Genomic DNA, 25,191 nt, shown 5'->3' on the forward strand with positions numbered 1-25,191 from the left:
ATGGCGACTGCCTACGAGAGATACAATTTGTAAGTATATATACTATAGTTAATCGTTTTTAAAAACCCACCGCGTTGTTTCCAAGTCAAATAAAACACAAACAAGAGGCAAAGCTCATGATGCCTGAGGTAAAGCAGGAGCTGGAGTTCAGAAGTAGCGTCAGGTTCGATGACACAGCGGCTGAAGTTCGCTGACAGGCACGGCTGGTAACGTTAACGTTAGACAAGGAACCAGAACCAGTCAAGTTTCACTCCACAATCATTCATTATGAAGAAATAACTTGGCGTCATTATGTATGCTTGGAAGGAGGTGTATACGGCTGTCAAATGCCTTTAATCGTCAAACACACCGAGGAAGGGGGTTTGTTTAGTCCGAACAGGGCGGCAGAAAGTTAGTTAACCTAACGTTAATGTTAGCTAGCAGCAAATGGTTGTTTAACGTTATAGGTGGTGGGTCGTGAATTTGAAATCAGAATATAGCGTCAGTTCCATTCAGGGGTGACAATGTGATAGTTGTTTTGTGACACACATTTCTTTAAAACCTACGTTAAGTTGTTTATTCAATTCCGTGACTTACTCAGTCAGCTGTCTGTGAAGCGAACATTGATGGTGAAATTTAACGTTAGCCATCTTTAACTTTCATGAAAGTTGACAGAGCTCTGCAGTTATGTCAGACACACCCTTGTTCAAACACGTCAGCTCATTCAAAAGGCGAGTCCTACCAGTCTTTCTTCCAGGTGTACACCTCGACAGTTTGAGCTGGTTATGATGGAGCCACCCTGCACGTTTGAACGGAGGATTTAAAGGATCCTACCACTGCTCTGTCTTATATTGCCTTATATCCCTCCCTGTCACAGTTAAATACACATTGTGAGTTTGTAGGCTCATTCCCAAGCCCCAATAAATGTTAAAATAAAGGGGGTTTGTATTAATCCATCTGATACAACCTGGCATTGTTGAGAAGGCTTTGGAACAGTATTCAGACCATTGCGCGGGGAGAAAACATTTACAGAAAATAGAATTAAATCTATGGAAGAAAAACTATGGACTCAGAATTGAGCTTGATCTTGGCACTCCTGTCGACCATTTTCAGGGGAGGTAAGAAAGGCAAAGTACAAGAATGTGTAAACACTTCAGCTTCATTTGGAAATAGGTGACTGCAGCAGTAAGGAAAGGTCCACATGTTTGTACAGTAGTAAATGTGCTAAACAGTTTAGCATGGACCTTAACAGTTAGGGTCTAAGTAATACTACCAGTGTTTCCCCCCCAGTTTGTGGAAGACTTAGGTGCATACTTTGACGGGGTGTGAAAATGAAATTTCACATCATTTTAGACAATTATTATGACCATATCTGTGTCTAAAAGCTAGAGCAGATAATAAATAAATAGATAACACTCAACAAGCTTAAATACCAAACTTGCTAAAGAAGTCCACTGGGGACCGACTACAATCATTAGATCTGATGAAAGTCTTTTAGTTAGTTTTGATGCTTGCTCACATTGATTTTACATTCATTCAGCTTAGGTGGTGCCCATAAGCCTTATAATAGTAGGGAAAACCCTGACCACTTTGTTATCTAACAATAGGGTGGTTGTGTTCTTACAGCACTACAGGTCACATTCTTCTGCTGCAGGATTCCGAGCTGTGTGTTACTCAAGCTGCTGCTACGTCTGTGATCTCTGGTCCATTTAACATATTGAATCGAGTGGCTTTATAGGAAAGCTGCACCATGCAGAAGTTTGATAATCAGCAGTTTCTTTCAATTGACTTTGTGTTTTCCTCATTTCTGGCCTTTTGCTTTTATTTAATAGTTTCACAGTAGAGACAGACAGGCGATGTGAGCAGAGAGTAAGAGGATAACATGAAATAAGGCCCCCCTACTGGGACTCTACATGGTATGCTCCTCAGACCACTTGGCAACAGGGATGCCCTAGTTCACTGTTTGCTTGAGTTAAAATGTGTTTCATAGGCTGAAATGATCATGTGTTTACTGTAATATAGTCTATATCCTTGACGTTCCACTTCCGGGATTGCTCCGTTGCTGACGGAAATTCTGCTGGATGTCCCTCTTTTCGGCCGGATGTCCGTTCCCTTCCTCTTCCTTTGTGTTGCCGTTCTAAACTCTGGTGGATTTATGAGGACTAGGGTTAACTGCTCCTCAGATCTCTGCAGACTAGGGCTGGGCGATATGGAGAAAATAAAATATCACAATATTTTTGACCAAATACCTCAATATAGATACCGCAAAGATATTGTAGTGTTGACTATTGGTGCTTTCACAAAATATTTACACTATGAGATTTTTGATAAATAATCATCAGTAATGTGGATATAATGACTATGAGGGTAAAGGCAAATAATAGAACAATTCCAACAGTCTCCAAAGTTCAGAAAATGACATCACTTTACTGTAATGCAGCCTTTAAAACCAGGAAAAGACAACACTTATGCCATATTACAATATTACGATATCCAAAATCTAAGACGATGTATAGGCTCATATCACAATATTTCCCAGCTCTAATCCAGACAGCTAGCTAGACTATCTGTCCAATCTGAGTTTTGGACAGATCAAAACTACTTTTGAACGTACACACGTTCCCTCAAAACGAGTTCCTTCCCGAGGCTATTTTGCCGCGTCACCGCGGCTTTTCCCGGTGCCAGCCCAAGGCGATTGTGATTGGTTTAAAGAAATGCCAATAAACCAGAGCAGGTTTTTCTCCCATCCCAGAATGCTGTGTGGACTAGCCAGACCCTGCTCCGCAGTGCCGCAGTGGAGGAGGGTCTGGCAAAGCAAGTCTAACTTTAATATGGAAGACAGGGAGGTCAGAGGTCACTATCAACTACAAAGGTATACATCCTGAGCCAGCAGGATTCAGGCTGCATATTCCACAAAAAACACTCACTCCTTTACATTGCCACCACCAAAAACATGTCTGTTAGGTTAGTGGAGCTGGTCTGGGGCGCTGCGCTTCCCACTGCTCCAAGTGTACAGTATAGGATGGCTTACAGTAAATGCAGAGGACGAATTTCAAGTAGTGCCTGGATCGAAAAGTGTCTAGTGCTACATCAGCTTATTATTACAACAACAACAACAACAACAACAACAACAACAATAATACATTTTATTTATATAGTGCTTTACATGGTACTCAAAGACACTTTACAGTAAAATCAGCACATATAGCACATTAAAAACAGATTAGCAATAAAACCAACACATAAAACAAGCGTATTAAAAACAATAAAACCAGTAACTATCAAGTGAGAAATGTAAGACTATTGTATGTGAAAAGCTAATCTGGCTTATGTCCCTTACTACAGCGGCATGTGCCGGGCATCAGAGTGGCACATACCATTTCCTCACTGCAGGTGGAAGTGGTAGGCAACGCTCAGTAAGGCCGGCTACACACTGCCTGCGTGGCGTGAGCGTGGGGTTTCTGTTGCGTGTCAGCTGGGTGGATTTTTCTGTCTTTACACCCCAGAAATGTTTCTGACGCGGCGCTGCTGCTGCTAGCCTTGTCTGTACACATGTATGTTTCCCATTGATAAAATGAAATACCATGTTAAACATAAATATATTCTGATTTGATTACAGCAAAGACAACCTCGGCAGTATTGACTGCAAAATAGGCTAGAGAATATTTCGTTCTGTATTGACAGGTGCAATATTAGAAAATTAGTTTTTTTTTATAATTACATTTATGTCTGCATTTATATCAAAACCTAGAGACTTTCAAACATCAACATGTCATTTATTAATATGTATTCATGTCAAAATGACATATAAACATCTTTTCCGATTCTATTTTGCCTGGAAACGCTTCCAACACGTTTGCGTGTCGCGTCGGTCCTATTTCTAGCATGCACGCGTTTTCGGCGCGGCTCGAGCCGCGCCTGAGACGTGCGTGTCACGCAGGCAGTGTTAGCAAGCTCTAACCTGTTAACATGGGAGCCGAAATATAAACGGACACGCCATGCAGCTGACACGCTCACGCCACACAGCCAGTGTGTAGCCGGCCTAACAGCCATTTTCCACGGGCGCGTCTGTGCTGCGTTCCGGCTGCGTTCTGATTTTGTTCTGTCCTCTGCCACGCACCATACCACACCGGGAGCATCTCAGAAGCTGAGCGTCTTGCTGCCCTACTCCCAGATTATATTGTCTCTATCAGTCCTTTACAGAACAATCCCGTGTTTTTTAAACTAGGATCTACCTTCCACTCCCAGCACTCCTTCAGTTAAACTCCATGCCTTCTCTTTTCTGGTGTAGTCCTGATAAAAACAATCTGTGATGTCTGTTATGTTTTTCCACCTCCAAGATGAATCTCTCGTCGTCCGTTGTGTTGCAGAGGAGACATATACCATATTGGGGGGGGGGGTGTCTTTTGGTAAATTGACTGAATGCTCTCGCTGTTCCACTTCCTGCCCGGCTGTCTGAACGCCCCGCGGCTCGCGTGAAAATAGACCTGGTGCATATCTTTAGCAGAGCGGAGCCAAGAGCCGCTTCATGCACATTTCTGGGACGCACCGTGGCGCAGCTGGTGGAATATCAAGCATTGACTTGAATGGTCGTGATTGCTTGGTGGAAAATTATTACCTGTAACAGTAAAGTCATTTCATGTCTAAATGAAGAAAATGGGGGAATGTCTAACTATGAGGAAACAGTAGAAATAAAGGCTGGGTTCTCTCTGCATTCGAGGTGAATAAGCTTGTAAGTGGTAAAATGTAATGCTCCTTTGCTGCTGCTACACCAGCAGGACACCTTTTTATTTTGGAGCCGGAGAACATTAGCATCTGTTGCACATTGTGATGCTTGGTGAACCTGACTGTACTTGCAAGCTGTAATTTTACCCTGGAGGACAACTTCAACTTCAGCATCTCCCTTGTTCTCTCCCAGGCACACAACCCCAGAGAAGTTCTTCATCGAGGCCTGCGATGAGGGGGCTGATGCTGTGCTGGCCATCGACAGGGTCTCAAATGAGATGACCCTCACAGGTAGGTAGACTTTGACAGTTTAATGGCTGCACATCTGACACTACAGAGACAAAACAGGTTAAGCATAGACGTATGTCTCAGCACCTTTGAACCCTGAGCTGTTAAACCTTGTCTTCACTCTCCACGTGTATTAGCTAGGAATGCCATAGATTTTTATTCTCAGAATACATCAGAAACATTAAAACAATAAACTTTACAGCTAGCCATGAATTGCCATGTAAGTGGTACAACACATGTTCCAGGACAGCTCCGTGAACACAATTTTAAGAGTTTTTTTACCTGCATGTCGACAGGTTTTCAACATACAGTAAATATCTGATTAAATGGACACATGAGAGTGTCCAGGGATATAAGAACCATATTGACAGGACAATCTGAATCTTGGTTCTGTCAAGAAGTGTACTGATGATGTCAAAACCAAACAAAGCTCATTTTCGTAGATTGGTCATCAACAGCATTAGACTCTGCAAAGAGTAAGTGTAAAACGTCTACACATCCACACTCACCTACACTGGGACTGCCTAAGCTTTGCCCATGTGCTTAGAGGAGATGTCCACTCTAAACTCACACCCTGTCATCATACAGTCCTATGCTTCCGCCTTAAGGCCCTGACACAGCCGGTAGACGGCCAAGAACTTAGTGGTGATGAAGGCTGACTCTGGCATCGCCTGTGTCTTGGCCAAAAAGTTGCACCCGAACAAACAAGCAAAGACTTAAGCCGACGGCCAAATATCACATCATAATACTGTATCTGAAGTCTCTTTCCCTTTCAGCCTTGGTGCAGAATTACAGCCACTAGAGCCAGTCCCACAATGAGCTTTCCTTAGGATGTGCCATTTCTGTGTCTGTAGCTGTTGAGGAGGAGAGAGGGGGGGGCAAGGTGGAGGGTGGGGGTGTGGCCTTGACCAACTGCCACTTTGCTCGTTTGAAAGCCATGATGTCTCTCTCTCATGGGTGGGCCAAATTCTCTGGGCGGGCAAAGCGGAGAAAAGGGAGGTAACCTTGCTCCTTATGACTTCATAAGGAGAAGATTCCAGATCGGCCCATCTGAGCTTTCATTTTCTCAAAGGCAGAGCAGGATACCCAGGTTTAAACCTATCACAATTTCTAGCCACTGGGGGACCGTAGGCAGGCTGGGGGAACTCATATTAATGTTAAAAAACCTCATAAAGGGACATTTTCATGCCATGGGACCTTTTTAAACTGTTTCAAACTGTATATGGTTCAAGGTTCATGTATTGTCATTGTTCAACACAGGGTTGCTCAATAAAATGCAGTTATAGTCCCTTTATGCTACACAAGAAAATCAAAACAAAAGCAGTAGTGATTTCCTGTAGTGCATGTTCTGTGCATAAGGACGAGAAAAACACTCCGATAGATAATATGGCCGGCATCTTAATACACACACACAATTCTACATCAGGTGAAGGTCATGGAAGCGACAGGCCGCTGCATCTGCAAAAAATGGCAAGGGTGAAAAAACCCTTACGGTTATTCACACACGTGCTCCTAAATACATTTTACAGTTCAAGCACTTCTATTTTTGTTGCAAATGCGAGTAAAACGCTCACACTGTCGAGCCCTGTCTGTTTTTTAAGCATTGTGCTGCTTTGACAGGTAAAAAAGATGTCCCTCCCTCTGCGGTCACCAGGCCCATATGTGGCATCATGGGAACCATTCGCCTGGTAGCAGGTAGGCGCCGTGCTGACTCAGCATTGTTTTGTCTGTGAAGCATGTACAGCTGTGACTTACCCTTACTCCTCACAGGCATGTACCTGATCGTCATCACCAGGAAGAGGAACGTGGGCAGCCTGCTGGGCCACGCTGTGTGGAAGGCTGTGGATTTTGACGTGATCTCTTATAAGAAGACAGTGCTGCATCTCTCAGAGATCCAGGTCAGCAAGACTATTCACCCCAAATCTGCAACAGACAATGATTCTTTAGAAAATCTACTTGTTAAGAGCAGATTAAATATTGGCGGTGGTGTTCACTGATAGTTTCCATACAGGAACTGTTCAATTACTCTTCAATCTGAAGCCATTGTTATTTCCCAGCCCTGTCCGAAGAGAAACAAACCATATCTTTGAGTAATTCCAAAGCTGTCTTAGTCCTGCTTGCCTGCTGAGCAGTTCTCCTGCTGCATCCGATCTAAACTCTTCCAGGACCAGTCTCTGTACTGGACACAATCACATGACACTGATGCCAATTTTCTTCAGACTCTGGGTTAGACCAGAGTATTTCCAGAAATGTTGGGTTTTTTTTTTAAACCTTAAGGGCGCTGACACACCAAGCCGATAATCGGCCGTTGGACAGTCTGGCGAGGTCGGTGACTCGAGTCTGTTCGGTGTGTTCTGTGCCGTCGTCCGTCTGGGGGGCTGTCGGCGTTCATTTTGGCCGACCTGACATGTTCAGTCGGCGGCAGGGCAGTCAGGACTCACCCGGAAATGGTGAGCGGAATGAGCGTGACTAGAGTCTCTCAAAATATGACGAAAATCTTTTAAACTGACCTTTGTTGATCTGAAATGAAGACGGATTCAGCAACGGTACAGCCTATTTCTCGCTTAAAATGTTTTTAGAAACATGTTTCAGTGAACTATTTTATTTAACTATTTTTTTCATTTCTTGGGCAACGATACAGAGTAGCGCCGCCTGCTGCTATGGAGGTGTATTACGTTTTGCGTACGCTCAAGTCGGTGTCGCCTCAGTGTGTTCTGAGGCAGTTTTTTGGACCTCGGGGACCCAACTGATCAGTCCGACTGGCTTTTCTGCCGACGGACGGCCGTCTGGTTGGTGTGTAACTGCTTTAAGGCCCTTGGGTATTTTAGTTTTTTTCAACTTTGACCCTATTTTCCCATGCATTGGTGTCTTAAGTAGTCTACATCCTTGACGTTCCACTTCCAGGATTGCTCTGGTGCCACAGGAAATTCCGCCCGGATGCATATTTTCTCACCGATCTGGACCCATCGGAATGTTCTATTTCGAAATCTATTTCCCTTTTTACAACAATCCAATGTTATTTTAACATTTGTGGGTTAAGTATGCTCAACAAAAAAAACTTTATATCCGTGACCACCGGGACATTCCCCTGTTTTTAGTTAATCATAGCCAATTGTGTCTGGTCAGATGTAATCAATACAATCAGGGACACATTTTGGTCCTCTGACACTTTTTTTAAAGATTTATATAGTTTACATCAATATATTGATGTGTCCACCAGTAGTCACAATGGAACTTTATAATATTATTATAATAATATTATTAAATTATTTTCTCTATTTTTTTTTTTTTTTTTTTTTTTTTTTTTTTTTTTTTTTTTTTTTTTTTGGAAAAAAAAAAATTTTTTTTTTTTTTTTTTCATTTTTTTTTTTTTTTTTTTTTTTTTTTTTTTTTTTTTTTTATTATTACTCAAATTATGTCCTCAAAAAATTTCCTCAAAAAATTTTGTTTTGGGGGCCCCGGGGGGGGGGTGGTGGGGGAAAGAAAAAAAAATTTGTGGGTTGTTTTTTGTTGTGGAGCCCCAGGGGGGGCGCCCGGCCGGCCGTGTTTTTTTTTTCTTTTTTTTTTTTTTTTTTTTTTTTTTTTTTTTTTTTTTTTTTTTTTTTTTTTTTTTTTTTTTTTTTTTTTTTTTTTTTTTTTTTTTTTTTATGCTAATTGAAAGAGCAGGCTTAGCTGAAAACTGTGTGATGCATGGTAAAACACTGCAGTGTAGAACTAATAATGTGAAACAGTGGGCAGTTGGTTGTAGTAGATTAGAGTAGCAAGTACTAGTGTGTAAGTAAAATTATTGGAAAACCAGGAATGTAAAAGCAGATGGAGTGAATGAAGAGTGGAACACCAGGCTTCACTCTCTGTGCTAACTGGCTTAGCAGCCAGATCCTATTAGCCCAGCAGAGATACACAAGCTCAAAAGGCATGAAACTCAGCCCTGCTGGTTTCTCTTCAAAAGACTGAATGCAATGGTGGAAGCAGCACGACCTATCAACAGTTTAAAATCTGAAAGAGACCTATATTGACTCTTGACTACGCCCCTTAGTTACTATTGCTAGCTTTCCTCTCGAGCACGGCACATATGCAGTTCACAGTGATACTGATTGGTTTGAGACCGAGGTAAACAAAAGCAGCTTTGCGTTTCTAGTTGCCAACCGTCAACTTTGTCAGTTGGTCAACTCAAACCGTGTCTGGCAGATTTAGTCAGTTGTAGCTAGCTAATTATGAGAGATAGATGAAAATACAGTCTCTGAACTACTTTTTAATGTATCCAGCTGACTCCTTTTGAGACTAGAATTCTGTAATACAACATTCTTAAATATGCACATGATGGCTACATACATGACTTAATGTTAAAAGTCAGCATCCTCACCAGATGTTGATTAATGTTGAAGACATGGAAATACAGGAGCAGCATTGTTGTGGTATTTGCGTAGAGTTAGTTAGTCATGGTATATAAACAGTAACACATTTGACCCTTCCTCACATACAATGCCAGTCACTCATGCTCAACATCTCATCGCCTCACCACGATTGCCTGGAGTGTAGCGACTTCACTGCTGAAGAACTCATGCTGTGTTAAGTTGAGACCGTGGTACCCAGGTCTCATTCAGGTCAGTGTCCAACATACTGTAATAGCAGTAGGTCATAACCTGTCTCAGGCAGAGAACTACTCTATGACTCCGTAGATGACGTAACCGCTGCATGACAAGACAGTGCTGCCTCGAGCGCAACCCACCCCACCAAGGTTAACGCATAACCTTGACACATAGAAACACTGCATAAGACCCAGACATTCACAGATAGATGTGCTGCATGTCATCTGTGGTACCTACAATGTGACTTGTTAAGGAGGGAAGAATAGTTGTTGTAAATGCATGATTAGTGGAGAAGGACCTTATTTGGTAATCACTTAATCTTGTTTGTCCAGTCTGAGTTTAAATCCTCCTTCAGGAAAACAGGAACTTGATAGTTGTTATATCGCTACACAGCAACATATTGTGGTCGAACTGTACTGCTTAATCCTAATTCTCCTCTATCGACATTTCCTTAAATGCTTCTGGTGTAATCACGTATCCAGAGGCAAGCTGCTCCTGAGTTTTCCATAACAACTAACCCCATGTTTGCTGAGATCACTCATGCTCTCCAGGCCTTAAACCATTTAGATTTTACCACCTCATGACTTTTCTTCTAACAGCACCCTCGGAACACTTGATATTTTAAGCCCTGGTGGTGGTAAGGCTTTAACAGTAGCTACTTAACCAGTCCATCTATACAGATTGGAATGTGGCTAAAAGAGACAGCTGGTATCAGAACAATACTCAATATTGGCACATACTAGATAGAGTTGATGTATCAGGAGAGAAAATGTGGGCTCTGTGCATCCCTGACACCGTCGTTTTCTCACAGGCAGCTCTGTTAACGGCAGAGCAGAGCGGTGCAATTCTTTCCATATAAGAACAGCAGTATGTGTGGCCCGGTTGGATCAGTGGGTAGTGCAGGCGCACATTTACTGAGAGGTTTATGCTTCGACGCAGATCCAGGGTTCAAATCCGACCTGTGACGATTTTCTGTATGTCTTCCCCTCTCTCTCCCCCCTTTCTCACCTAGCTGTCCTATAAAAATTTAAAAAAGGTGGAAAAGCCTGTTCTCCAAAGTTGACTCCGAGTCGCACTAAATGCTTTCTCTTTGGGGAATTACTGGAATTGTTGGGTCTTTGTAAATTATAGAGTGTGGTCTAGACCTACTCTATCTGTAAAGTGTCCTGAGATAACTCTTGTTATGATTTGATACTATAACTAAAATTGAATTGAATTGAGTCAGCTTTTGCAGCGGCGTTTTAGTTGAAAAAAGCTGCCTGTGAAAACCCAGCGTAACACATACAGTAGCATTAATACATGCGAATGCAGTTCCCTGCACTCTGCAAAATGCCTCGTCATGAGTTTTCCTGGAAACTTAAAGTCTGTTTTCTTTTCTACTCCAGTCTCAGGAGAATAAGACTTTCCTGTCCATGATTAACAACGTGCTGACTACTGACGGCTTCTACTTCTGCACTGACTACGACCTGACACACACTCTGCAGCGGCTGGCAAACACCAGCCCTGACTTCCAAGAGATGAGTCTGCTGGAGAGGGTGAGACATCCAATACATTACCTTACAGAAGTTAAACAGAAGTGGTTCTAGGGTTGGGCATCATTTGGATTTTAACAATTCTGATTCCAATTCCAATTCTTCCTTTCAATTCCGGTTCTTATTGATTCTCGATTCCGATTCTTTGAGGGGTGGAGTTGAAACGGGTCACATGCCTATGATTCAATGGTGGTTTGCAGTTTTACAGGGTTTTTTCAATGTAAAATAAAGCCACACTAGAGCGCTGCTTACTGTGCTCCAAGGCTGCAACACAACAAGCGCCTGGTCGCTTCGGAAACCAAAACTGGCACATATTAAATTGGGAAGCGATGATCGCATTTGAAACCAAATCCTCCAAACGATTCCAATAAAGAAACGATTCTACTGGAATCGTAATTTTTTAAACTATTACAAGTAGGAATCGGTTCTCGATGCCCAATCCTAAGTGGTTCTATGGTTGTGCTCAGTCATCTGTATCACATCTGTGTTTGTGGCATGTATGCGTGTCCTTTTAGTCCACTGTGGTACAGCAGGACATATCTACAATACAGCGATCCACATGTAACTTTTTGCTCTACAGGGCTAATAACGCTCAAGAGCTCTAGGTTATCAGGGGTTCTATTGTTTTTATTGTCAGCAAATCCCAACCAACAAAGATTTGATCCCAGTAGAGAGTGTGTGTGTGTGTGTGTGTGTGTGTGTGTGTGTGTGTGTGTGTGTGTGTGTGTGTGTGTGTGTGTGTGTGTGTGTGTGTGTGTGTGTGTGTGTGTGTGTGTGTGTGTGTGTGTGTGTGTGTGTGTGTGTGTGTGTGTGTGTGTGTGTGTGTGTGTGTCAAAGCTTGATATATCTTCTTCCTCTGTGACATAGAGCTCCACTGTTAAAACCATAGACTGTAAAACTAATGGACGGTGCTTCCGGCCTTGAAAAGTGAAGCTAATGCTGAAGCTCCTTAAAGCTGCATTGTCTCTAACTTCCAGCAGGGGGCGACTCCTCTGGCTCCATAAAGAAGTATATGAGAAGTTTATTGTTAAAACACTGTTGCACTGGGTGACATGTTCTTAATTACCATGAACACACACACACTAGTTTATTTTGACTCAATCCCACACACACACACACCCTCCTGCTGCCACAAACACGCACTAGAACACCAAATGTTGATTCATCCGCCTAACAAATTTCCTTCTGTTTGAGTAATGTTTGATAAAATCAAAAGTGACCAGCTGTTTGGGGAAATTACTGACCCTTTCAAAATAAACTGTATGTGTACACTCAGTTTATTAGGTACACCGAGCTAAAACTAATGCAGTCTAATACAACAGTCCTGCAATAAATCCTCCTCATGAAGGTTAGAATTTTGTTGAAACTGTAGAGAGGTGTTGTTTCAACCGCATGATCACTTTAGCTAGGTGTACCTAATACACTGGCAGCTGAGTGTATTTGTGAGTTGTTTTGAAAAATGTGCGTCTTCAGTAGAAACCAATGGGATGAGAGCCACACAGTAGGGAAGTCCAAAAGTAATGAGAGACTTACGAACACATTAGTGGTTTTGGTCTTTTTCTTTTTGGTCTTTCATTTGTTTCCCATTAAACTGATAATTATCGGGGTGACCTCTAGCTCACCCAGTAAGAGTGTGCGCCCCATGTAGGCTGAGTCCTTTGCAGCGGCCCGTGTTTGAATCCGACCTGCGGCCCTTTGCTGAGTGCAATCCCCTCTCTTTCTCTCCCCCTTTCCAGTCTATCCACTGTCACTGTCGATTTAAAGAGAAAAGCCCCAAAAGATAATCTTAAAAAATTAAAAAGAGGCAATCTTAAAAAATTAGAGAGGCATGCGCTTGCTTCTGTGACTGATGAATAATGTCTTGATGTCGTGTTGCTCGTGGTTTTCAGGCAGATCAGCGGTTTGTGTGGAATGGGAACCTCCTGAGAGAACTGGCTGCACAGCCAGAGGTAACGTATACTGTATGACTCGTGACCTGTGGCCCATTGTTTTGTTTTTTTACTGAATGGTTTTGGAATTTAGTTCTGTCACTATTTCCCCACAGCTTCATAAGTTTGCACTTCCTGTTGTCCATGGATGTATCCTTTTCACTGACTGTCTAATATTTTCTAACGGAGCATGGCGCATCTTATCAATTCCTGAGCAAAGCCTTTCCTTGACCCTCCTGGTCCAGTCATCGTCATGAAGCCATGTCGTATAAACGGAAAGATCTTTGAGTGGATCCTCATATCCAGGAGAAGCTGCTTCCGGGCTGGCGTCAGATATTACCTTCGAGGTAAAAACTCCTGAACCGATGTCTGTGTTGAACTGCACCAAGCATTGGTTGTGGAAGTTGCATGTGGCCTAGCGGAGAGCAAAGTGGCTGATAAGCCAACACATTTTCATAAACAGTATGATGGTAGAACAGAAGGTAGTGTTGTCTACCTCTCTACTGACACCGCTGACTGCTCATGGATGTTTCTGTCCTGCTCTCTCCTCAGGCATCGACTCTGAAGGCCATGCTGCTAACTTTGTGGAGACTGAGCAGATAGTTTTGTATGAGGGAGCAAAGGCTTCATTTATACAGGCAAGTATAAAGGGCCAGTCATACTGTTAAAGACTACTTGAATTGGAGCTCATATGTACCTGGCTTTTTCTACATCATTCTGTGCAGCCTTTTTTTTCCCTGATGTTAAATTGTTTAAAGTAACTACAAGAAGTTTTTAACTGGTTATGAAACGATCTCAATGTAATACTGATGCCTCTATATGGGCAAAGCAAACCGGACCATCAACAAGAAGATTGGCTATTTCTGTAGTTATTCTTAATGCTTGCCATCGCGGCAAAATCAAACAAAAAGGAGTTACGGCAAGCAGGTTTGCCACAAACCCCTTCAGCTCAGACTCCAGCCTCTGGCAGCGCAGCCTCTGGCAGCGCAGCCCGCTGCCGACAGACCAGATCCCGCTTTGCTGTCGCCTTCGACCTGCAGTCGTAGCTCACTGTCAGTAAAATGAGAGGTTTGGAGAGTCTGGCAGCTGCAAGTCTTTGCGACCCCGAGGCGGTGCCATTCACAGAAACACTGCTGCTTTTGTCCACAGAGCCCCCAAAAATCAACGCACAATGAAAGTTCCCTGTAGTTACTTTAATAGTAACGTTTGATAGAATTCTGTGCAGGATTTCAGAAATGACTTTTCAAGACAAACCTTTTTTCTCGTCCCCAGACCCGAGGCTCCATGCCCTTTTACTGGAGTCAGAGGCCCAACCTCAAATACAAACCTAAACCCATAATCAGCAAAACCACCAATCACGTAAGAGCCGGTCTTTTCATCTTTCTGCGTGCTTTTTAAATGGTGAGGTGTGAAAATCCGATGCTTACCACTGGAAACCTTTGTACAGATGGATGGTTTCCAGAGGCATTTCGACTCTCAGCTCCTCATCTATGGGAAGCAAACTATTCTGAACCTGGTAAGCTCTTCTTATTGTTTGTTTAAAAGGAATTATAAGCAAATGTGTCTTTGGCCAATTTATGTTATTGTTTGTCCAGGTGAACCAGAAAGGCTCAGAGAAGCCTCTAGAACAGGCTTTTGCCAAGATGGTGTCTGGCATGAACAACGGTATGCTCAAGTAAGTATCACTCAATGGCTCCTACAATTTTGTTGGTTTGCTTTCCTTTTTTTGAGTGTGTGTGTGTGTGTGTGTGTGTGTGTGTGTGTGTGTGTGTGTGTGTGTGTGTGGACTTCCAGGGTAATAGAGAAATTCAGGGAGCGTGAAAGAGAGATGGAGCAATGTGTGTGTGAGATCTCATGAACCGTTTATCCAATCTACTTCACTTGGTTTCCTGGGTACCCAATGGGGTTTGGACAGCATTGGATATTTAATAAAACTAAACGGCCGAACAGTAAAGGTTGACGAAAAAATTGACTTCCCTGGAGCACGAGCAGGAATACGCAACTGTTGTGTTGAAAAAGGCGATATCAACACGCAATATCGTTGACAACACTAAAATATAGTTGAACAAAACTTTTTTGCATTGCTTTCCTATCTCTCTCTCTCTCTCTCTCTCTCTCTCTCTCTCTCTCTCTCTCTCTCTCTCTCTCTCTCTCTCTCTCTCTCTCTCCCTCCCTCTCCCTCCCTCCCTATATACACACACACTCACACCCTCATTCTGGTGCTCTCTGTGAGGGTGGTTGATTAACGCAGCTTTTTGCTGATTGGCTCTTAGAACGGGCCCGACTCCACATTTTAATTGTGATATTTTGTGATTAAATTCTGAATCTGCAACGTTCTCTGTCAGGTAAATGTAGTAGTACAATTTCTTCCCTGATGTAGAAGTACACTGTAAGTCAGTAGTAGGGTATACAGTGGAGTTGCATATTAAGTGGTTTGGGGTCCTTCTGTAAGTAATTTTGGGGTACAATTTGGTTCTGGAGAATTCTACAAGTAGCAATACCACAGGCCAAGCAATCGGCCCGTTCCTAACAGGCACATTTTGAACGTGCACTGTACTAATTATTTTAAATATGAGAATGCATTGCTCAGTGTAATTATGTCTCTTTTCATCCACCTGCTCCACTGTTCCGCTCCCTGCAGTCTTTTGTCACGCACATGCTTGCTCACTTGTAAAAAGCCGATTAGAACACACACAGCAGCAGAGAAATCTGCTTTCTCCAGGAGAAATCTACCTGGGGAAATCACCTAGCCCGATTACAGAAACCAGGTTTAAGAAGTCAGCTTACTGGAGAAAGCCAGATGTAACTTGTTTCTTTGGTTTAGTTTGGTAGACATTTTAAAATTTTCCGTGATTGACAACCGTGATGACTGTGATCTATTTCTGCCACCTCTGTAACAATGAATGTTCTGATTTAAAAAAACAAAACAAAAAATAATTAATGAAGTCATGTCCTTCCAATGTGACTTTGACACTGAGACACTGTCTTCTCTGCCCTCAGTTACATAGCCTTCGACTTCCACAAAGAGTGCAGCGCCATGAGATGGGACCGCCTCCAGATCTTAGTGGATGATGTCGCTGAGACACAAGAGGAATACAGGTAACCCAACCAGCAGCTCTTAGGGGCTAATATCTGTTGTTGTGTACTGTGTGGGAATATTCCGACATTTCTCTGTGTGTAGTTACTTCATGGTGAACTCGGAGGGGAAGACGGTGGCCCAGCAGAGAGGAGTCTTCCGCAGTAACTGCATGGACTGCCTGGACAGGACCAACGTCATCCAGAGCCTGCTGGCCCGGCGCTCCTTACAATCTCAGCTTCAGGTATTTCCAAGCCCACTGCTGCTATGCCTCTTAGAATAGCAACATAATAATATAATACTTTCACAATGTAGGGTTTAATGTTAGTGTTGGGACTAGAGATGCACCGATTACAACTTTCTAGGCCGATTCCGATTTTCATTGAGTTAGGACAGCCGATACCGATTTTAGCCGATTGCGATTTCATTTTTTCGAACCACTTTACAGCACACGCAAATATTTATTTTCTGTCTTTTCTTTAATAGAACATTTTGCACAGACCATAGAACATTTTTTGAACAGATAATGGATCACTATAAAATAGAACTATATAAATTACTCCTGGTGTGGGAAATTCACACACATCTAAAGTGCAATGTTAGAACCATTTCAAAAACAATGTTTTTAGGTTGTTGAAACATCTGCACGTTATCGCTATGTGAACTAAATGGTCCAAAGTGTACTCTACCTGGTAGCGTGTGTCCATCAAAGCTTTTTTCCCTGAGGCCACTAAACGTTTTTAGTGCTTGCAGTGGGAGTGCCGCATTATCACACGCTGCTACAGACGGCAGCGCTGAGCGTCGATTCTGCACCGAGCACTGCAGGTTTGGAGTTGGTTTCTGCTCACAGACGGTTAAAAAAACGTTCTACTTTGTGTAAAAAGCTGCGCTCGTCACTGTCCCTTTTTTACCCAGCTGTCCAATCGCAGTGAAGGAGGGGCGGGACAAATACCACAAACACCAACCCTCACATCCGACATGTACAAGTGCTGAACCACAACAGAGGACAAAAAGGAATACTGCTGGGCCATATACAGTATCTGTCCTCCTACTACTCTAGGCTCTGCCGACCATAGATAAGAATAAGTAGATAATAAGAACGATGCCGACGCAGCCTTTTTTACTTACTGTGGATATTCCGTATCATAGCAACCAGACTCAACAAAGGCGTCTCCGCTGAAAGAAACCCGCTACGCCTCCAAAGCGCTCTAGCACTCCCAGCTGGGTGTTTTCAGAAGGCTGCCTGGCATTTGCAGCAGGGAAAAAATGTTCGGTGGACACACGGCCTCATAAAAGTAACTCCAGCGTCTGTTCGACCAATTAGAGTTTTTGGTACAAGAGCCTATCGACCAACCTGGAGCCTTACCTAGTTGGGTTGTCATACTACTGTTTCCAATACCAAGAATAAACTTTCTTTAACATTTTGACTATTTTGAAGCAAAAAAAATGATGTTCCAAAGTTACTGAACAAATGGATTTGACCAGATAGATGTTCAGATTTTGGGTGGTAGATCCCTTTTTAAATGCGTGTTTTCAGCCAAGTGGGACATAAATCCCAGTTTTGCCATATATACACATCATCTTTGAAAGATAAAAAAAAAAAAAAAAGGTAAGGGAGTTCATCCTGCTCACAATGAGAGGCCTGAATCTTGACCAGTTTTTGTGTTTTGCCTGTGTGTGTGCACAGAGGATGGGGGTTCTGAATGTGGGTCAGCGGATTGAAGAGCAGGCTGAGTTTGAAAAGATCTACAAGAACGGTAATGTCTTCTGTATGCCTGACTGTGCGCATGTGTTGTGTGATCAGTAGGAAGTGTAGCCTGTGATTGTAGCCTCACTGTTCTCTGTGTGTGTGCTCTTTAACCAGCATGGGCTGACAATGCCAATGCATGCGCTGTACAGTACGCAGGAACCGGAGCCTTGAAAACTGACTTCACAAGGTACAGTGCTGTCACATCCTATGTGCATTGTTTTCTGGAGTCCCCCTGCAGTAGTATCGTCATGGCTGCTGTTTAATCCAACTTAATTTCTCTCTCAGGACGGGGAAGAGGACCAGGTGGGGGTTGCTGATGGATGGCTGGAACTCAATGATCCGCTACTACAAAAATAACTTCTCTGATGGATTCAGACAGGTAGGATGTCTATGACATGATTTGTTGTAGATCCATCATCATTGAAGAAAGTAGTACAAGTACCAGAAAAATCCACAGTTTCAATCTTAATGCCCAATCACAGAATGCTGGGAGAACTTTGCCGTGGGCTAAACTAACTAGAGAATAAGATATCAATAGCTTCAATAGTAATTACACTCACAGTAACTGCACGTTATGATATAAACACCCAATCTATAGCAGAATCTTTTTAACAAGATTGTGGTTAAAATGTTCAAGTTGCATTGTAGTCTCAAGGAAATAAAGAGAGGGCATAGCGTGAGCATCCACATGATACTTGTGTGCATCTCTATTTCCTGCTCGTGCCATGCTACAAGCTCCAACCCACATATAGCAAGCTCTACCTCTCTCACCTTTCATGTTTAACATTTCAATGAAGCTGGTTGTGAAATGAGCCCCAATAAGAAAATAAATATGATTTGGGATACTGTGTAGCCAAGGTGTCAATGGGGTTTTGTTGTTTTCAGGACTCCATTGACCTGTTTCTGGGTAACTTTGCTGTCGATGAGTCTGATGGACCCACTCCTCTTCGTGTGCAGAAGGACTGGAAGTTCCTCACGGTCAGTATATCAGCGTTTTCTCTTTTATCAGCAGCAGGTAATGGGACTGTTCGTCTAATGCTTTAAATCCTACTCTTTTTGCAGTTGCCCATTATTATGCTGGTGGCATTTTCCATGTGCATCGTGTGTCTTCTCATGGCTGGTAAGTTCTATATACCTAAGTTATATACTTATAGTTATAAAACAAAAGTATTCCCAAATGAGAGGACTGAAAGTTGTGGGCGGAGGGTATTTCAGATGCTGTTCCACAATCCAACAAGCATTTTGTCTAAAACATAATGATGCCTTTTATCCCAAACGAGGATGTGTGAGAGTCCAGTTCTGTTTCTAAAAGTCTTTCTGTGTTCAGCTCTTCAGTAGTTTTAGGCTCAAACTGAATCTCTGTGGTTAAGAGTTTAGTTTCACAACTGCGTTCCTGTCTGTACGTTCACAATTCAGCCTTTTTTTATTTATTTTTTTATTTATTGTGTAATGATCATTTTCAGCTGTACAGAGCCGTGTTACTGCTGATGCAAACCAAATGTTGTCTGCTGCTGCTTCACATTAAAATCATTCAACCAGTAAACCACTGTGAGGCTTTTAATGTGAAGAAGCTTCAGAAAATGCGATGTTTGTCAAAAAGTTCTATGAGCTTTGTTAGTGTTCAACCCTGGGGGGAGCCTCAGAGAAGGCTGAGTGGGAAACTATAAATGCAGACCTGACGAGTGTCCTAGAAGGCTTGAGCAGCGATAGGAAGCTTGATAAGATGGAAACATCCTCTGGGGCTACAGAGCAGAACGTTGGAATTAGGGACTGAAAGGAAAAGGCACCAATGTTATAAAGCAGGTTTAGAAGGCAACAGGAGTTTGAGTCCCTGTTCAGGGAGAGAAGGCAGCTTAAGAAGCAGTGGTGGAAGGCTTGTGAAAGCAAGAAGCAGGGAATCAACATACTCCAGGGAAACATCAAACGTGTAGCAGGTGGTGAGCGACTGACAATCCGTCTACCACCCATCACGGCCATGGACAACACGACGACCAGGACAGCAACAGCACCAGGTGCCTACTAGGGAAGCTTTAAAAAAAAAAAATAAACATCAAAGGAATGAAAATCCAGCCATCCAAATCAAGAAGCATTTCGATAGTCAAAGGCAAACTGATGGACCAAAGGTTCTTCATCAACAAAGAACCAACTCCAGTGGGTTCAGAGAAGCCAATCAAAATTCTTAGAAGATGGTATTACTTGAAATTAAAGGGAGAAGGTAGACTGTCAAGAATGTGACAAACGGCAAGCAATATCTGCTCTCCACCACGGTGATGCAGTGGGCCAAGTCCAACAGTAAAGGGGCGACTAGGGGCTTGGTGAAAAATGACCTTTCTGGAGCGAGACATCCTCCCTAGAATGATGAACGCGGCTGTGATTTGAAGTCTGCCGACAACCGATAAGGTGTGCCAAGGCAGTTTCGCAAACTAAACCGGGCCAGTTGATGGGTTGGAAGAGTGTGGAAAAATGGAAGCTCAGTGGCAACGACTTGTGGGAGATGGAGACACAGTCTGGACCACAGGCTCAGCAGATTTTAGTTTCTGCCTGTAGGTCGAGAGAGGATGAGCCAGACAGCGATCAGAGAGTCCTAAAGCTGCACAGGGGACAGAGCGATAGGCGGCATAATGTGGGGTAGCACTGGCTCAGTGTGGTATTGTCCCTGGTGGAACACTTAACCCATGTGTTGTCTTCGGGTCAAATTTGGGTTTCTTTTTAACTACCTAATTTGGATTATGCAAAAAATAACACAGATGATTCCATACAACGCGCTTCGCAAGTACAACAAAAGATCGGGATCTCTACTTTCAATGAATTTTGGGTTTGTAAAAAGTTTTGCATTTGAAAAGAACAAACTGAAATGTTTTGAAACCGTATCCCGACTGAACGTTGACCCTTCTTTGATTATCTTTCCTTTAATATTAGTCTAAGTAATTCATAATTTCTGCTTTTTTAACTCAAGAATTAGGTATAATTTCCTATAAATTAGTAGCCTGGATGCCAGCCGAACTTAGCCCCGCCCACAAAATTCGAGGTCGGGAAGTTCATTCTGACTAGAATCTGAGTAGGACCACGTCAGGCTAATAAATTAGGTTTGTTTATTGACCGTGTAAAACTAGTTGTCAGTTGGTGTTGGTGGTGTTTATACATGGTAGTGAAAAGAAGCGCTAAACGTCAAAAAAGCGCCAAAAAACATTGAATAAAGCGCCAAAAGTGTCAAAGAGACATAAACGTCAGAAAAAGTGTTGATTTTCAGTTTTGACCGGGAGGACGATGCATGGTCAAATGGAAGACAACACAAGGGTTAATGTGCTGTCTGTATTTTGGGAGTTCTTTGCTAACGGTTGCTCTGTTAAAGTCCCCGAGAACAATGAGCAGGGAGTCTGGGTGTTTTCTCTCCACGTCAGTTATCAGCTCAGCCAGGTCTCTGTACCAAGTCACCTGCGCCGCTGCATGTAGAGCGGAGACTTGTGTGCACAGCACCAATTTTTTGTGTACATGTTATTTCAAGCCCTGTGACATGTGAAGAATAATTGTATTAAATTGAAAATCATCTGTGGCCCCTGGGGCATCCCTCTGGCCTAGCAACCTGGACCTGAGAGGCTCCATCTAGTTTGCAGTTCCCCTGGGCTCCTGGAATCCACTACTATCATAATCTTATACAGCTCCCAGACTTGACATTGACAAGGACTTTTTTTTTAAGGTTTCATATCTTTTTTTTTTTTTTTTTTGTCTTCTCTTACGTTTTATTTTTTTTTATCAGTAATTGTGTCTTTGTGTTTTGAAAAAGGTTCATGCTCATTCTTTTGTCAAGTGAAATTGATGGGAGGTCGAGTGCTGGAGGCAAGGTTCAGGGCAATGGTCTATAGGTTGACAGGTTTATCAGAAACCTCTTTATGATGTATTCATCATTAATATTTTTCATCACCATTAATAGGTGTTATTGTTTCTGTATCCACTGTAACTCTTTGAGTTTGTTCTATAAAAACATTTTGCAAGAAAACAACAAAATATGTGACGTATTCGGCACAGTAGAGTCAGTCGTTGAGTAGGGAGGAACAGTGCAAGCAGAAACGGCCGATGAGTTGTTACACTGAGTAACCGTCTCCGTAGTGACCGCAGCATCTTAGCAGCGCAGCAGCTTCAGTCCTCCATCATCCGGGGTCCACACAGCAGCAGCACAGTGCTGCTGTGCAGGCTGTGCTCCAACCCACACACAGAGCCCAACGCACCGTCACTGTTAGAGCCCGACCGATATATCAGCGGGCCCGATATTAGGCATTATTAAGGCATTTTCCAAACTATCGGTGTCAGCATATAATGGCCGATAAATGAATATTAAAAAAATAAAATAAAAACGGACGAAACACCCTTCAACCATGTTCTGAGTGTTGGCGTTGCATAGTTTGTCCACCAGAGGGCGCTCTACAACGTCCCTGTTGGCAAGTTTATTTTTAAACTGCATTATCATATTATTTTGGTGAGGACTCATAATCTGTTTGTTTTGTTACGCGTTTTTATATATCTATCTATCTATCTATCTATCTCTCTCTCTCTCTATCGGATTTTTAAATCGCCAAATATTTGTATCGATAACGGCCTTAGAAATCCTTCATCGGTTGGGCTCTAGTCACTATAGATGCCAAAAGCAAATAGACTTGAAGCCTGAAAAGATGCTTCAGCTCACAGCAACACGTGTATAGGATGAGTGAAATGCGAGCTGTTACGCCGCCTGTGTAGTAGACGGCCGTTGAATCGGTCATACGTATGTGAGATGGACAACTCAAACCGCTCCCTTGTAGATGCACTTTTTGGTGAAGAGCTGCAGGTTACCGGTTCTCGTGGTTTTTGAATAAATGAGTGCGATTTGTCTTGTAGGTGACACCTGGACGGAGACCCTGGCTTACGTGACGTTCTGGGGGGCTGCTAGTGCCATCACAGCCACCATCATCCTGTTTAACGGCCAAGACTTTGTGGACGCCCCCAAACTGGTTCACAAGGAGAAGCTGGACTGAGTGTGTGTGTGTGTGTGTGTGTGTGTGTGTGTGTGTGTGTGTGTGTGTGTGTGTGTGTGTGTGTGTGTGTGTGTGTGTGTGTGTGTGTGTGTGTGTGTGTGTGTGTGTGTGTGTGTGTGTGTGTGTGTGTGTGTGTGTGTGTGTGTGTGTGTGTAAAGCGTGTGAGTTAGTGAGAGACGAGTATCTGGGCCCGGCAGGTTCATATACCTGGTGATCTTCAGCGTCTTCTTCCGCCCGGTCTGGACTCCGACTGATCTGCTGCCTCCACACTGCCCTGCAGACTTTCTCACCCAAAACCATTTTTTCTGCCATTTGTCTGCAACATATTCTACATGGTTTACATTTAATTCCCTACATTCCTCATACTGTCTCTTTAGGTCGGTTTGTTGGTGTTAGGTAGTCAGTTCTACAGAGGGTCTGTGATGGCACTTTAGTTCACTGTTTCAGTGTTCTACAAAAAACACTATGGCTCATTTTCTCATTCATTTACCATTCTTACATTTTAAATCTGTAAACATATTACAACAAGCTTTTTTCTTTTTAGCTTCTTGGCACACTTTATAGTTAAAGCCCCCCCCCGATTCCTCTGGCTGATTAGACCTCCGGCAGGTTCAGGTTTGGTGGAGCAATGCTGTAAATGACCCAATGTCACAAAAACAAAAGAAGAGTGAAGGAGATATCATGTACACAGTCCTGAGAAGAGCTCTTTTTTTTACCACTTGTGTCCAGCACAACAAGCTGAAAACACAGTAAAGTTGATACGTTGACAAACAGTCATTAACTTGTTGATTTGGTGTTGGGCAGGTAGTGAGTCTGATTTAAAGATATTTAACATAATTATATTCATCCCAAACAGATTATTCATTAATGTCAATTAACCCGAACCAGTCCCCCAAACATGTGGCTCTTCAACATTGTATGTATGTATGTATGTATGTGTGTATGTATGTATGTATGTATGTATGTATGTATGTATGTATGTATGTGTGTATGTGTGTATGTGTGTATGTATGTAATGCATAGAGCACGGTTTATCGTATGTACATGTTGCGTTTTCGAATGTAACAAGCCTTACACATATGAAATATGAATATTTGGCTAACCAGTATGTACCTGGAGTGAACACAAAGGTGTGTGTGTTGTGTTTGTGTGTTGTGTGTGTGTGTTTTGTGTGTGTGTGTATGTGTGTTGCTCATTTAAGATTTTCCTTTTTTTTTTTTTTTTTTACCGAATTGACCAATTCAGAGCTTTCCATGCAGGATTAACAATGAGGGTGTTGTCTTCCTACATCTCTAGTTAGCTACCTACCTAAATCCATGAAACATGTCGACAAGTGTGGCTGAGCTGGACACAGCTGTACAGGTTGTTGTAAACCGCCTTACAGACGGTATGGTGGGCAAAGTGCTTCCATAGTTTACCGTGCACTTCATTTTGTTTCAGTCTAGTCAGTCCCTCCAGAAAAATGCGATTATGCAATCGCATAATCAGCCAAAGTCTGCATATTTATGTGGGGGCCGCATTTTTTAAAATACGCCGCAGTTTCGCTGCATAAATTGCCAATTTTCACGCAAAATATGCAGGGCTTGCATGATTTCATAATCCCCGCATTTTCGTTGCAAAAAAGTCCCAAAAATGTTGCGTTTACTTCCTTCACACAAGAGCAGCCATTTTCCCCTGTTGCCATGGGAACGTTATGAAGTGACGTTATGAAGTGACGTGAACATCATCGAAAAGCAGGGTGTTGGGGAATCACTTTTTTTTTCTCTTCTTCATCAAACCGCAATTTTTGCAAAAATTGCATAAATATCCCGCATATTCCATCGCATTTTTTAAGAAAACGTTGCCGCATAATCAAGGATTTTTGCCCGCAACAATCACAAAAAAACAAATTTTTCTGGAAGGACTGTCTAGTTCACTTTCCTGTTTCCTTACTGAGGTTTAGGGTCTACAGGAGAATAGTCCAGATGCAGCCTCCCATACCTGCCCCCCACTGCAGAGCACACACTCGTTTGAACCCTTCATCTTCTATTCAAAGACATGATTGGGCTTTGAAACCTTCCACTGATGTTGATTTGAAATGTACTATAGATTTAGGCAGGCATTTGGTTACCATGCATTGTTCTGTATATGATTTAACATGCAATCTGTGTGGTGTTTTGATCACGTGTTTAAGATCCTTCCTGCAAACATTATCTCATGTATCGGATGAGTCATTTATTGATTTTTAAACTATTGTTAATTCAGAAAATGTTGACCCAACTGCTCTGATCATGTTAGCTTTTCAAAGATGTCGTCTAATCGTGATCTGAACTGTG

General features: G+C 42.6%; 1 protein-coding gene across 1 annotated transcript; it reads left to right on the forward strand.

The window, feature by feature from the left end:
- sacm1la (SAC1 like phosphatidylinositide phosphatase a) lies at positions 1-24,436 on the forward strand. Its single transcript, XM_039820119.1, has 20 exons — positions 1-29; positions 4,898-4,995; positions 6,613-6,687; positions 6,763-6,890; positions 10,967-11,116; positions 13,003-13,062; positions 13,158-13,191; positions 13,287-13,388; positions 13,594-13,679; positions 14,314-14,400; positions 14,489-14,557; positions 14,637-14,716; positions 16,042-16,140; positions 16,223-16,361; positions 17,805-17,874; positions 17,982-18,054; positions 18,153-18,246; positions 18,753-18,845; positions 18,930-18,987; positions 22,740-24,436. Exons 1-20 carry the CDS (start codon positions 1-3, stop codon positions 22,874-22,876), a joined length of 1,761 nt encoding a protein of 586 aa, XP_039676053.1. The 3' UTR covers positions 22,877-24,436.
- The last annotated feature ends 755 nt before the right edge of the window (positions 24,437-25,191 follow it).

Source organism: Perca fluviatilis, chromosome 13 (genome assembly GCF_010015445.1).
Source record: "Perca fluviatilis chromosome 13, GENO_Pfluv_1.0, whole genome shotgun sequence".
NCBI lineage: Eukaryota > Metazoa > Chordata > Actinopteri > Perciformes > Percidae > Perca > Perca fluviatilis.